The following is a 13,082-nucleotide window of genomic DNA, read 5'->3' as shown; positions in this document are numbered from 1 at the left end:
ATAGATCTGTTTGTTTGCATTTAAAGGAATTCTGACATACCAAATAAAACTGATTTTGCACCATTTCTTGGCCAACACAGGTCTGATCCAGTGTTGCATCCTAAAGATATTCTTATGAGAGGCTTGCCATTAATGATGAATGAATAATGAAGCATCTGTTGCTGTTGATCATTCATTGGAAAACAACCTTTTTTCACAAATGTTATGGTAATAGAGCACTTCCTCAGAGCCAGCACAGCCTGTACTGTTTTAGAAGCAAAATAAGAAATGCAGTGAATGATTTTGTAGGAAAATGAAGTGTGCTGAATGCAAACATAGCAGTGAGGAGTTGTGGCAGGAGGTCAAATCCCCAGTGTCATTACCTTGCTCCAGTGGTATGTGGTGCTGTCACAGGCATTGTCCCCCTCCTGTCCCATTTGCACTTGTCACCGTGACACCTCTGGGGCTGTAAATCATCTCTGCTGGGGCAGCACTCCCTGGAGCTCCTCCTCCATGCAGTTTGGGTGTGTTCCTGGCTGCACCCAGCCCTGGATCCAGCCAGCCCAAGATCACCTGGTTTCTAAACCTAGAAAACATTTTGCCTCCTTTTTTTTCAAGCAAAAGCTGTCTTGTAAAAATGATGAGAATACATCCACAGTGATTGCAGGCACCTGTCAGGAACGTTGCAGTTGTGTGAGAGGTCTTTCCTGGGAGCTGTGGAAGAGCCCTACCATGCTTTGGTCACTGCTGAGGTCACGCTGAAGGTGCTGCACCTCAGCACTGAAAGGCATTGCTGGGGAAGGCTTGGAAAACATGTCCTGGGAGGGGAGGAGTGGCTGAGGGAGCTGCATGCCGGGGGGATGTTACTGCTCCCACCCAGGAGGGGTTTGGGGTGAGGAGGGCTTGGTCTCTTCTGCCTTGCCTCAGCTGGAAGGACATGAGGAGGTGGCCTTCAGTGGTACCCAGGGAGGTTCAGATTAGATACTTGAAAAATATTTTCACTGAAGAGTGCTCAGGCATTGGGTGAGTTGCGCAGGGAGGTGGTGGAGTCACCATCTCCGGGAGCGTTGGTTGGACTGGATGGTTTTGAAGATCTCTGCCAGCTTTGATTCTGTGATTCTGTGTGTTTGTAATGCCAGCTTTGCAGCTCCCATCAGGTGCTGGGGAGGAAACTCTGTTTCAGAAAGTTAAAACTAAAGCTTTGCCTGCAAACCCAGGGCATTTTAGTGTCCCCCTTGCTGTGCTGTAGGTGGGTGCCAGTCCATCTCTTTGCTTTGCCAGCAGACCCCCCTGTGGCTGTGGCCCAAAATGCAGAGAAGGTATAACTTGGTGCCCCGTTGCTGGGAACAATTTTCCAAGTGTTTTCCAAGCACTTTGCTAAGTCTTTTGATAGATACAGTATTTCATATCCTTGCAGTTCTTACCCTACAGTTACCCCAACCTACAGCAATGTCCATGTTTACTAATAGTCAGAATTTCAGTTTCACTGTCCTGGTTCTGATATTCCCTGCAGGTTTGTCTGAGCCCTCTGCTCACTTTGTCTTCTCTATCATCCCTTTCATTCTTGACAGTATTTCCTTCACTGAGTTTTGTTTTCTAATTGAAAACCTAGAAATAGAGTACCTGCATCCTTTAATATAGAACAGTATAGAACTGTCTTAAAATAGTGCTAATATCAACTCAGAAGAAAATAATTTACAGCTGAGGTTCCAGCAGTAACTTGAGACTCGGGGTGTCTTGTTTAATGGGTGCCTTATTTCATCCCCTCTCCCTGTGGATGTCCAGCATTTCCTACAAAGTTAATGCCATTAATTATCTCGAGCTGAGCACCCAGAGGACTATTTGCTTCTGCAAATCTGGAATATTTTCACTTGCTAGGGATAGAAATGAGTTACCTCCGGGGGCTTGGGGGGCTGAGGGGGGGTTTCCTCTTTAATCTGCCCAGAGCTGTTGCAGACTTAATTCCCTGCACAAACCTCTGTCTGCACGTTGCTATTTATGTGTGCATGTGTATGAGATAATAGAGAGTGACTGACTACAATATATGCATTTAAGCTACTCAGCTGAAAATTACTGAGCATTAAAATCCCCTGGGAATCACAAGGCTTCTAAATTAGGAGAGCACATGTCAGTCAGTGTGTGGAAATGAGTCTCCTACAAGAGTGGCTTTCAATGAGAAGAATGAGTATTGTTCCCTGGAGTACATCAATCCCAGTTTGGCCACTCTGTACCAGCTTTTACTATTTCTCTGGAAGCATACATGGGCTTTTGTTATTATTTTTTCCTGTCTTTTGTTCCGGTGTGCATTTCTATTAGATGTGTCTCGTGGGCCAGCTATCAAGAGACACGCTGCTGCGCTGTGCCAAATGAAGGCATTTTCAACCATAAACAAGGTATTGTGGACCGAAAAGAGCCGTGGGCAGTGCAAGCCCTGGACTCTTTGTAATTGTTTAAATGTATTTTATTGTATTGAGCAGTGACATAGACACTGGCTGGTTTGACCTCAGGTTGAAATGAGCAGAATGCCTCAGGGTGGATGAGGGGCTTTGGGAAACAGGCATTTTTGTTGGTCTGTTCCATTGGTACATCTCTTTCCATGACTGAGGCATGTATTTTAATAGTGGTTAAACAACTTAGAAGTCTGTCCCCTCTCAAAAAAATACCACACACCTTGAAAATCCATGACAACAAGTTGAATCCTATTGATCATCAAGCTTTTCATTCTGAAACTCACACGGGCATGCACTGAAAATGGTACTTCTGTACTTTTGTTGAACTGAAAAATAGTCTGGGAAAACAATGTGGTCACAGTGGTTGATTTTTATCGGTACATTATTTGTGTGCAGAAGAGCTTAGCAGAATGGCAAAGGACTCAAAATGGCAGCTGACTTGGTTTGTTCAGGATTTGTTGGTCCTTTTTGTTGCTGCCAGAGGGGCAGTGTTTAAAGTCATCATTAGTAGAGTGTGTGGGAGCATCTTCCAAGGCGTTATTTTATTGTTCCTGAATTGAGGTGCTCAAATCATAATGAGGAGCAGAGGGATGAGCAGGGGTCATGGGCAGTGGGGTCCCTCATTAGACAGGTGGACCAAGCTGGCATTCACCTGCACATTGTCCATTCCTGCAGCAAAACAAAACCCCTTGTATGGAAGGCAGTAATGAGCTCTGCCTCTAGCTAACGGCAGCAACTCAATGAATACATGCAGGACACGACCACAGGACTCACCTGCCCCTGGTTTGAGGCGTCTCCCATTGGTTTCCATCCTCTCCATCCAGAGTGACACTCTGGGAGTTAGGAAAGTACTTAGGAATATGAAATGTGGAAAGTCAGACAGGATTTCTCCTTTTGTCAGTAGCGAGTCAGGCCTGACCTGGAACCAGTGTGGTTTTTAAGAGTCTTTCCGTGGACTTTATTGTCTTCTCATTCAGTTCACTCTGCTTTTCCAGCTGTAGCTTCTGGTTTTATCTCCTGAGAAATAGCATAGTGCTCTCTGTATTTTCAGTTAAAAATAGAGATAAATTCTTCTTAAAAATGTAAGCCTGCAGTCAGGGGCATGCTTCTTTTTTTTTTTTTTTTTGCAAAAGAAGCTCAGGCTCTGATTGCAGCCAGCAGCAGAGGGTCCCTATCAAGGAGCTCAGCACCATCCTTAAACAGAAAAGAAACACAAAACTATTGTTCCTTATTAAAGGAAAAAAACCAAACAGTTTTCCTCATTTTTAATAGTTTTGTTAACTATAGTGAATGTATTAAATGTACATTAGGTGTATAGATGCACAGACATGTGTTGGTCTCCTTCCACTCGCCTGAGGAGCAGGAATTCACAGCAGTGTGAGCCAAAGGAGAGCCAGCCTCATTTCCCCCTCTCACTCACAGAGCATCTCGCAGAGATTTGTGCTGCCATCAGTCCATGCCACACACTGGCTTTCTCCTGCAGATGCAGTTTCAGCCCAGCTCACATTTGTCTGGAGCCCTGGCTCTGCAGGCTGCCTTGACACGTTAATTTAATTTGTGCTTCTCAATAGATGCTCTCTCATTTAGGATCAAGTATGGGGAAAGGTTAAATTAATCAGAGTGGGGAACAGAGGCACCAAAGCTGATGATGTGTTACTGCTCTGGAGGGGAACAACTGGGGTCCTTGTGGTACACAAAACTATTATTAGTAAGTAAAAAGTATCAAAGCAGCCTGCACCCATCTCCCCATTTTGCAAACTGTGTCACTGTCAGGTTTCTTAAAAATGAAGCGTTGTATTAATGCTCCTGCCTGTAACCAGGCTTTTTGGCTGTGTGGCTGACTTGGGAGAAAATGTGTTTCCACAGGACCTTTTCACAGCCCTTGCTGCTCTTGCAGCCCCCCCTTTGGGCTCCCAGAGGATGCTCAGCATGCAGGAAGGCAATTTTTATATGTTAATAACGTGCCCGTCCACCAGGGAAAAGGGCTCTGCTGCTGCTTGCTCAGCCGAGGAGCCTCAGGGAATCCCTGCAGAAAGCACAGGCTCAGAGGCGTAATGCAGTGTGCGCCTCCTGATTGCAAACGAGCTAATTGCTGCTTGTTTGAAAGGAGCACCTTGCTGGGCGGGGACACACAGTGAGCGCAGAGCCCCTCCTGAGCAACAGTGAGGTGTGGCTGGGAAATCCCTGCAGCCTCGCCAGGCTGGCTCAGGGTCACAGTGACTGGGGTTAGTGGGACACTTCCTCTGGCTGCGGAAATACCACAGTGAGAAACAGAGCTTACGTGGCTTCAGTACAGAGTCATTAAAAGTTCATTTTAAAGTAGAAATTCCCATCTCACTTCATTATTGCAGGAGCTGACTTTGTGAGGTTACTGTGTGTCTCTATGTGTGGCAGAATTGCACAGACCTTTGCCCAGGGTTATCTGGGGGCGTGTGGGATGGCAATTGCTGTTGTCACTGCTTTAAGGGATGCCCTTGGAACACTGGTAGTTTTCAAGATTACAAGACATGAAAGGTCTTTCCAACTTTTGTAGTCTTTTAAAAGAGCAGCTATTTGGAGGGGGAGCAAAAATTGACTCTGGCTTTTTTATTGGGAACAGAAAACGGGGCAGAGTTAAACAGAGTTCTCTCTTATTTTGTAGGCTGACTGAATTACTCTTAGGAAATGATAAAAGATACAGAATACCATTAACCTTGGAATGAAATAATCCCTTTTTGTTTGTTTCATTCCTACTGCCTTGGATCTAACTTGCTGTAAATGCAATAATTTATTCGTTGAGGGCAGTAACATAAATCTGGACTTTCAGCTTTTCAGTTCATCAGTGTTGGAGTGTCCTCTGATGTCACGTACAGGAGAGGGACAACTCCTGGAAACCCCAGGATGGGACCAAACTTTTAAGAGTGAACAACCCTGTGACCTCTGTATGAGCTGGCAGGGCTTTAACCTTTTGTGGGAGAGCTCTTGCTGGAAATCCTGTCCTGAGCACAGCCCACCATGGGAGAGCCTGAATGGGCACCCAGAACAGAACCGCCACCCTCTTGCTCCAGTGTGGCCCTGGAGGATGCTTCTGGCTGGAAAACCCCTTCGTCTGGGACTGGGAGGCAGCACAGTGACAGCGCAGTAGCCGACAGAGTGGATTTATTTATCATTTGCTGGCCCACATCACACACCTTGCACGGGCATCCTCTCAGGAAATTTCCTCTGTGGGGATCTGGTCCGCGGGTGAAATTTGGAGCAGCCTGGGAGCCCGTGGCACTGTGATGTCAGTGAGTTATTTCTGTGCACAGAGAGGAGTGCAGTGAGAGGAGCCAAGTCTGGCACAGGGCTGGCAGGCAGGGTGTGCTGATTAGCTCGTAATTCGATTTGTGAGGCCCCGCAGTAAACAGCATTAAGGGCAGAAGCAGTGATGGCTCCTGTAGCCCCCTCTGAACGCTCCCTGGTGCCTGCAGCAGCCGCGTGGAGCTGTGCTACAGCTCCTCAGCAGGCAGCAGCAGAGCTGGCGCTGCTCCTTTCCTGGGCAGGGACAGAGTAAGACAAACGCTGCAGTTACAGAAGGCTTTGGGGAACCACGTCCGAGCACAGCTCGCACATTTCTCCTGCTGTCCCTGTTCCTTACCCGTTCCCTGGTGGCGCATCTGGGAGCAGCCCTGCTGTGGGTTGCTCAGGACAGGTGCTGAGTGCCTCGTTAGGTGCTGCAATAGTCTCATTTCCCCCAGTACTGCGTTTTCCTCTAGTAAGTGTTGTGTCCCCATTTTCCCATCATGGCTTTGGTTCAGAAGCTCTGCCATCTCTAACTATGGCACCACGGCTGGGTTGTGGGTTGAGGAGCCCTTGGCAGGGCAGTCTGGAGCTGAGCAGTCTCAGCTCCTGGCTCTCCCGTGGCAGAGCACACTTGATTAGGTGTCGTGCTGTCCTGCTTGCTGAGGCCATTGTTTGCTGTCACTAAGGGGCTGCCTCCTGCCGACCTCACATTAACCAGCACAGAATTAATGTGCTGCATCATTGCAGCACAAGAGCAAGTGAAGTATTCCTGTAGAAATGCCCCAGTGAAGCACTGCAGGGGTGCTTCAGGGTCCTGTTTTGCCCCCAAAGCCAAGCCCACTGCCAGCAGCAGTAGCTCCCCTTGTGGCAAGCGTCACCCCAGCCTCTCCCTTGGCAAGGCACGCTGCTTGTGCTCATGCCACCAGAATAGCAACACGTGCCCGGTACGCTGCCTCTCATTTCCTCTCCTCTGTGGGGGTGAGCACAGGACGAGCTGCACAGAGAGGTGGCATTTGCTGAGAGCCCTGGCACGGGCAGCGCCACCTTGGAAGCTGTCAGGAAGAATTAAGTGGAGGGTGAGTGCTCTGGTGTGGGGGTGGCTCAGGGGCCGCTCTGCAGAGCTGTCCTGCAGCCTCCCTCCTCTCTGTGCCTCTCATAAAGGCTGCCCTGTCGTCTGCGGGATGTTTTCCCAAGTAATCCCATTAGGAAATTAGGGGTTCCTAATAACGGTGAGAGGATCGCTGGTTTGTGTGAATGGGTAGGTGCCTGAATGAGTTTCATACATTTTGTGCTCTTGATACAAATTTCAGAAGTTTCCTGCTGCACACACATTATCCAGCATCCTGGAAAGCTCTGTCATTCCTCTTCAAAGCACTTGGGTTATTCCTAAAATGGCTTTCGATGTCTTGGAGAACATGGAGTCACTTACCAGGGATGTTTTCTCTTTCCTCAAATGATCAAATAAGTCCTTTCTTTTTTGTGGAGAGCTATGGGAAAAATTGGATCATCTCTCCATTTCTGAGGTACGAGGACCAAGCACATCAGTGGGGACAGAATCAGGGCACTTCCAAGCCCAGAGCATAAGGTTTCACAGACTTGGCTGCCCCAAAGCCTCATCCTCAGACAGCTGAGGAAAACAGGCAGCACCATTTCCATTCTTTGGGAGAACTGAGGGGAAATGAGGCTTCCTCGTGACTGCTGTGTTTGTTACAGTTCTTTGGAGGGCCTGTGCTGAGGGGAGGCTGGCTTGGCTTTGCAGTGAAATGGAGGTGCCCTGCTGGCTGCTATCTTGTTGAGTGAAAGTGCTGTTCATTTTGAAAAGCAGCGTGCACTGTGCCAGCTGATGGGCTTTTAGTTACCCAGGGTTGTTTGGAGCTCGGGAGGACTTCAAGCATCCAGCAGCTGCCTTGGGATGCAGTCCTGTGGGAAACCCTGGCATTGATCAGAGGAAAAAATACATGTCCAGAGCCGATGGTTTAAAATGTTACTCCAATAGTCTCATGGATTGCTGTCCCTGAGGAGAAGGAAATCGATGCAGTGCCATTGATCTGCAGCTGGCTGCCACTGGTGGAGCCACTGCCCGACCTGGGGCTGCTTCTGTTTGAGCCTGGAGTGGCTCAAATGGATCATCTCTGAGCAGAGAGCAGCCACCGGGGCTTTGGAAGTGTCTGCGAGTGCCACAAGGTGCCCTCGTGCACCAAAGAGAAATAAAACAATTATGATGCTGGGAAAGCGAAAAGGGCACATATCAGAGTGAATGTATTGTAGGAGGCTTTGGGAGAGGAGAGTGAAGAGGATACCCAAGTCAACAGAGCTGGAGAGAGACTGTCAAAAGAGCAGGAGATTTTGGGAGGTTCAGAGTAGGGTAGAAAGCCAGAGAGATGTGTGTGGAAGATGAGACCTGTGAGGAGAGGCCAACAGGAGCAAGTCTGCTCTGTCAAAGAAATATGCTCGAAGGAGACAATCACCTGCAAAGACACAGGGGGGACTTACAAAGCAGCCAGCAATCAATTTTCAAATAATGGGGTTGATCTTTAGATAAACCAGTAAAAGGCAGTGAGGGTGGAATAAGTACTTGATTTATCACTGAATCTTTCCTTAGCTGCAGCAGCAACCCAACTGTATTTTCTTCTCCGAGCCTCTCCTCTCCACCTCCTGAATAAAGTCAGGGAAGCACCTTTACAGCTGTGACAGAAGAGCAGCTGCCAGCCTCCTCACCCTGCTGCTGTTCAGACAGATGCTGCTCAAGTGTGAGAGCCAGACCAGGCCACGGCAGAGCCAGGCTCTCTGGCATGGCTCCTGGGCCTGGGGAACAGATTTAGGATGCAAAGCTGCGCCTGCACTTGCTCCCCCTTGTATCAGGGCACAGCTCACCACCTCCCCAAGGGCTGTCCTCGGAGCAAAGCCATCCCCTGCTGCTGGCATTGCTCTGAGCTTGGAGCTTCCTTGGGGTGCAACTGCAGCATGAGTAGAGAGGGGAGTACAAAGTGGGACCTGGGGTTTTCTTTCTGGGGAATTTCCTTGTTTCATAAGGCATTATGAACGGGCTAATTCCTTAAAACCTTCTCCCAGAAAGGAGGTCAGCTAAGTGCTTGCCTCGCATAGATCTCAGTGTGTGCAGTGAAGTTCATGGAGTGGCTGGCTAATGACATCTACTAAAATTCCCAGTGAAGCAGAGGCAGTGGCCGAGGGATACAGCAGTGTAACATGTGGCTTTCTTTCTTTTCTGCAGATCTTTCCACCATGTTCGGGAAAAAGAAGAAAAGGCTGGAAATTTCCGGGCCCTCCAACTTCGAGCACCGGGTCCACACTGGCTTCGACCACCGGGAGCAGAAGTTCACGGGGCTGCCCCAGCAGTGGCACAGCCTGCTGGCAGACACGGCCAACCGGCCCAAGCCCATGGTGGATCCCTCATGCATCACTCCCATCCAGCTGGCGCCTATGAAGGTACCCTGCTGGCTGCCCTGCAGCCCCTCAGCCTGCCTGTGGTGGCCTTCCTGTCACCTGAGCCAAGCAATGCCTGCAGCCTGTGGGTTTGGCATGTCAGCTGTCCTGGGAGGCGGGCACGGCTGGGGGGGAGCTGCAAATGCAAACATTCAGCAGCCGAGCTGCGAGGAAAAAGGAATTGTGTGTGTAAAACTTGTGGGAGTGTCTCTGAAGAGCCTGAGTCACGGGTCTGGCAGGGCCGAGCCTTCGTGCTCCCGGGCTGCAGAAGGAAAAGCCACAAGTCCCAGGGGAGGCCCAGAACGCTGCTCCTCTGCAGCATAAAGCTCCTTGGTAATTAATTTAGGAACAGTGCTTTAGGCAAAGGCAGTCTGGAGCAAGGGAGAAAGGGAAAAGTACGCCAAAGGAAGGAAATTAAATTGCTTGTTCAGCAATCATGGAGCTGAGCTCCTCAGTGGGTGGGAGAATGAGGGGACACAGCCCAGGTCGTGGCTTGGGGGGCTCAGGCTGCACTCCTGGGAAGAGCACTTGCCTTAGAGGGTAGAGCAGCATTGCAAGGGAGGCATCAGGATTCCAGGCTCAGGATTCTGGCTGACTGCCCCTGATTCTGCAGTTTCTCTGGGACTGCACATCCTGACATGCAAGTGAATCACACCTGGCTGATGGTGGTCCTAGACCCTGCCAGCCGTGCACCTTTCCCTGCCATGCAGCTGCAGGATAAATTTGGGATTTCATTTCCATGTGGATTTTCCTGCAGCAAGGGAAAATCAGCTAATCCTGAGAGCATGGACCCTGTAGTTACATTTGCTAAGTGCTCTTTGCTAAATTTACGGTTACTGCCTGCTCCGGAAGGGCACTCATCACTTGCTGATCAGGGCTGCTGGGTGCTGCTGCAGGACAATGGCGATAAAATCAAGGTCTTATCTTTTTTTTTTTTTGCTGTAATAAAATATCTTGCTGATAATAGTGGCCCAGAATAATGAGGAAAAAGGTAGGTAACTTCTTCCTGCTGCTGGAGGAGAGCAACTTTGTTCCACAGCCCTTCTGAACACCAGAAATATCTCTGGATGTTTTGACATGAATACATGAAGATGTTTTAAAAAGGGGGGGGGGGAAGGAGTTTATTATCTTGCAGAAATACTCTCTCTTTCTTACCGTTCTGGAGCCATAATCTCTAAGCTTAAAAAGTATTAAATTGCATTACTTTTCTCAGCATTACAGAGTTCATATGACTCTGGGCCTTGGCCTGCAAACGGCTGTGTGCAGAGCTGGGTTCGTGTCCCACTGAAATAACACAGGGTGCAGGACCAAGCCCCAGATGGGAAATTGCCACATTTTGAAGCAGAGAAAATCACCGTTGGTTCTTTCCAAGAAACTGTAAAATCTTGCTTTTCTGCCTATGTATCAGGCTCATTGAAAAATCGGCCTCCATAACAGTGCTAGAAAGTTTTAATAGCAACTAAGAGACATTGACTATCAACTGAGCATTGGCTTTTAACTCTGTTGCAAGATATTAATGTATATTTGTTAAGAATTAGCATGGTTTGTTTTGATACAGCTTAACTTACAGAGAGAAGCTGAGTTACAGTCACTTTAAAATTAAGAATATTTAATGTTGCTAAACTAGTTCAGCATAAACATTTAATTTAGACAAATTTTTAATGTGTGCACTCGCATCAGTACCTTTAGTGTTTAAAGGGTATTTGGCACTGAGGGTTTCCTAACTTCGCTGAGAACTGTAGATTTAAAATGCACTTGCAGTTCACGAAGATGGGAACCAAAGGTTCTGAGATCTTGGTTCTGTGCAGAACTTTTCTCTGTTCCACACCACAGCGGATAGTTCAGTTAATGCATTGATGTGAGGCAGCAGGAGAGCCGCAGCTGTGCCCTGTGTCACAGTGCTGAGCCAGGCTGAGGCTTGTGGCCAGAGGTAGTTCGTGCTGTGGTTCCAGGTCATGCAGCAGCTCTGCAGCTCTGCTCTCATGCGCTCCTGAATTTCCTTGCCATGTCATTCCTTCAGTATTGACTGTCTTTGTGGTGTGAGGCAGAAGTGTTCCCCCTAATTGGTGCTCCTTGGTGACTGAGGAGTGGCACAGATCAGAGCCAGACTTTGACAGCCCATTTCTGCTTTTGAGACAGAACTGGTGTTTGCTTGCTTTGAGCTTCACCCAGAGCTGAGGCAGAGAGAGGGAAAGGCTTTCTTTGCAGCTTTCTGTTAGTGGTACTTGCTTGTTTCCCAGCCTGCAGAGCAGACCTGCTGGTGAGTGGTATCTCCCTTTGGGTAAAGCCAATAAATGATAAATACTCTCACTGCTCCATCTCTGCTCAAAGGCAGCAGCAGCAGGGATGATGGCGAGGCAGCACCCTGTGCTCCCAGACATCCTGGGGGATGTCACCCCCTGCCTCTGGGATGAAAGGCTCCTGGAGCTTTGGCACACGTGTGGCAGCTGCTTCTCCTGGAAATGCCAGCCTTTGAATCCCAACCTGAGCTGACTGTACAGAGTCATTCATTTCAAAACCAAGCAGAGACAATAATGGGATTCCCCTTGTCAGCGTGGCTGACCCAGATACCAGCAGAGGATTGTGTATTTCAGGTGCGAGCACAAGTGTAGCACAGCAGCAAACTTCATGAAAAATAGAACAGCAGTGATCTTGATAGGTTTGAGGGGTAGAGACAAGGAGGGGGTGAAAAAAGGCTGATTTTTCACTTAAAAACATCCCTGCATGAAAAATGTGAACAGTCTGTGTCTGCCTGTACTTAAAACAGGCTTCATAAAGGCTGCCATCCTGTTGCCAGGCCTCTTGGTCCTCTTGCTTCTGTACTCTGTAGTTATTCCATGTGTACGTGGAGCTCATGCTTTGCTGTTTGTTCTCAGCACACACTATGCTTGGCTTATCTCTGCCTTTATGCTACACAGAAGCTCCAGTCTGTTACCACCCTTTGATTTTTGGAAACCTCAGAATCAATAACTAAGCAAATGCATCTCCACTCCATTCAAAACACCAGGAAAACAGGCATCAGAACCTTTATTCTGGGGATTTTTGCCAAGAGAGCTCATCATTGGCTTTGTAAAGATGCTCCATTAACACTCTTCCATGCCTGCTGCTGTCAGTGGGAGCAGGGAGGCACTGAAGACTTGTTAAAATCTCTTCCCATGTTCCTAGTGCAGGGAACAGCTGAGCATCCTCACTTCTGTCAAGTTACCGAGGGAAAAATGCCATTTATTCCTGAAGAAATACCATACTGGGGTTATTCTTTAGTCCTTGCTGCTTCCTGTGTCAAGCCTCCGTTGCTGTGTTTTCGTTGCTGCCTTGGGTAGTTTCATCCATCCACGCCTTCAGCAAGATCAAGGTTCCCAACCTGAGAGTGCCTGTGCTGAGTTTGTCCTTGAGAAAGGAGGGAGGCAGCTGTCAGTGTTTGGGTGGCTAAATATGAAGGGACTTCAAGAAAACGGAATCTTTCCTGCTGGGGCCTCCTCATGACCTTCTCCCTTCCTCTGCAGTAAATCCAGCCATGCTCACGTGGAGAAATTTCCTTTTCCTGTATTTTCTGCCCCATTTCCTTCCCTTGAAACCCCGGTGTGAGGGGGTGAGGGCTCTCAGTGCCCCGTGGCGTGTGCCATGCTCTGAGATGAGCCTTGGCACCGGGGGTGGCACAGAGGGATCACACAGCGAGACCCTCAGCCTGACATGGGTGCTGTACCGTCAGGAAGGTGGCAGGAGCCTCCTCAGGGCCTGGGGCTAGGCTGGCCAGGCCAGAGGAAACCTGTCCTTCCCATGCCTTCACCAAAGTGCCCCTGGCTGCCCCAGGTCTGAGCTGAGGTGCACACTGGTTTGAGGTGCACGTGGGCTGTGCCACGGGCCCGTGGCAGCTCATCCACCTGTGCCCTGCCACACCTGCGTTTTGCAGAGCAGAGAACTTCTGCGGGGGACAGACCACAGCCTTGC

General features: G+C 48.8%; 1 protein-coding gene across 2 annotated transcripts in view; it reads left to right on the top strand.

Moving 5' to 3' along the window:
* Positions 1 to 13,082, top strand: part of PAK5 (p21 (RAC1) activated kinase 5) — a 157,581-nt gene that overhangs the window by 111,341 nt on the left and 33,158 nt on the right. For both annotated transcript variants that reach the window (XM_038131239.1, XM_038131240.1), the window contains one exon: positions 8,923 to 9,137. In XM_038131239.1, coding sequence (XP_037987167.1) covers positions 8,923 to 9,137 — 215 coding nt within the window. The remainder of the gene's footprint in view (positions 1 to 8,922; positions 9,138 to 13,082) is intronic.

Source organism: Motacilla alba, chromosome 3, assembly GCF_015832195.1.
Source record: "Motacilla alba alba isolate MOTALB_02 chromosome 3, Motacilla_alba_V1.0_pri, whole genome shotgun sequence".
Classification (NCBI taxonomy): domain Eukaryota; kingdom Metazoa; phylum Chordata; class Aves; order Passeriformes; family Motacillidae; genus Motacilla; species Motacilla alba.
Note: the sequence above shows the minus strand (reverse complement) of the source record. Positions and strands in the feature narration are given on the sequence as shown.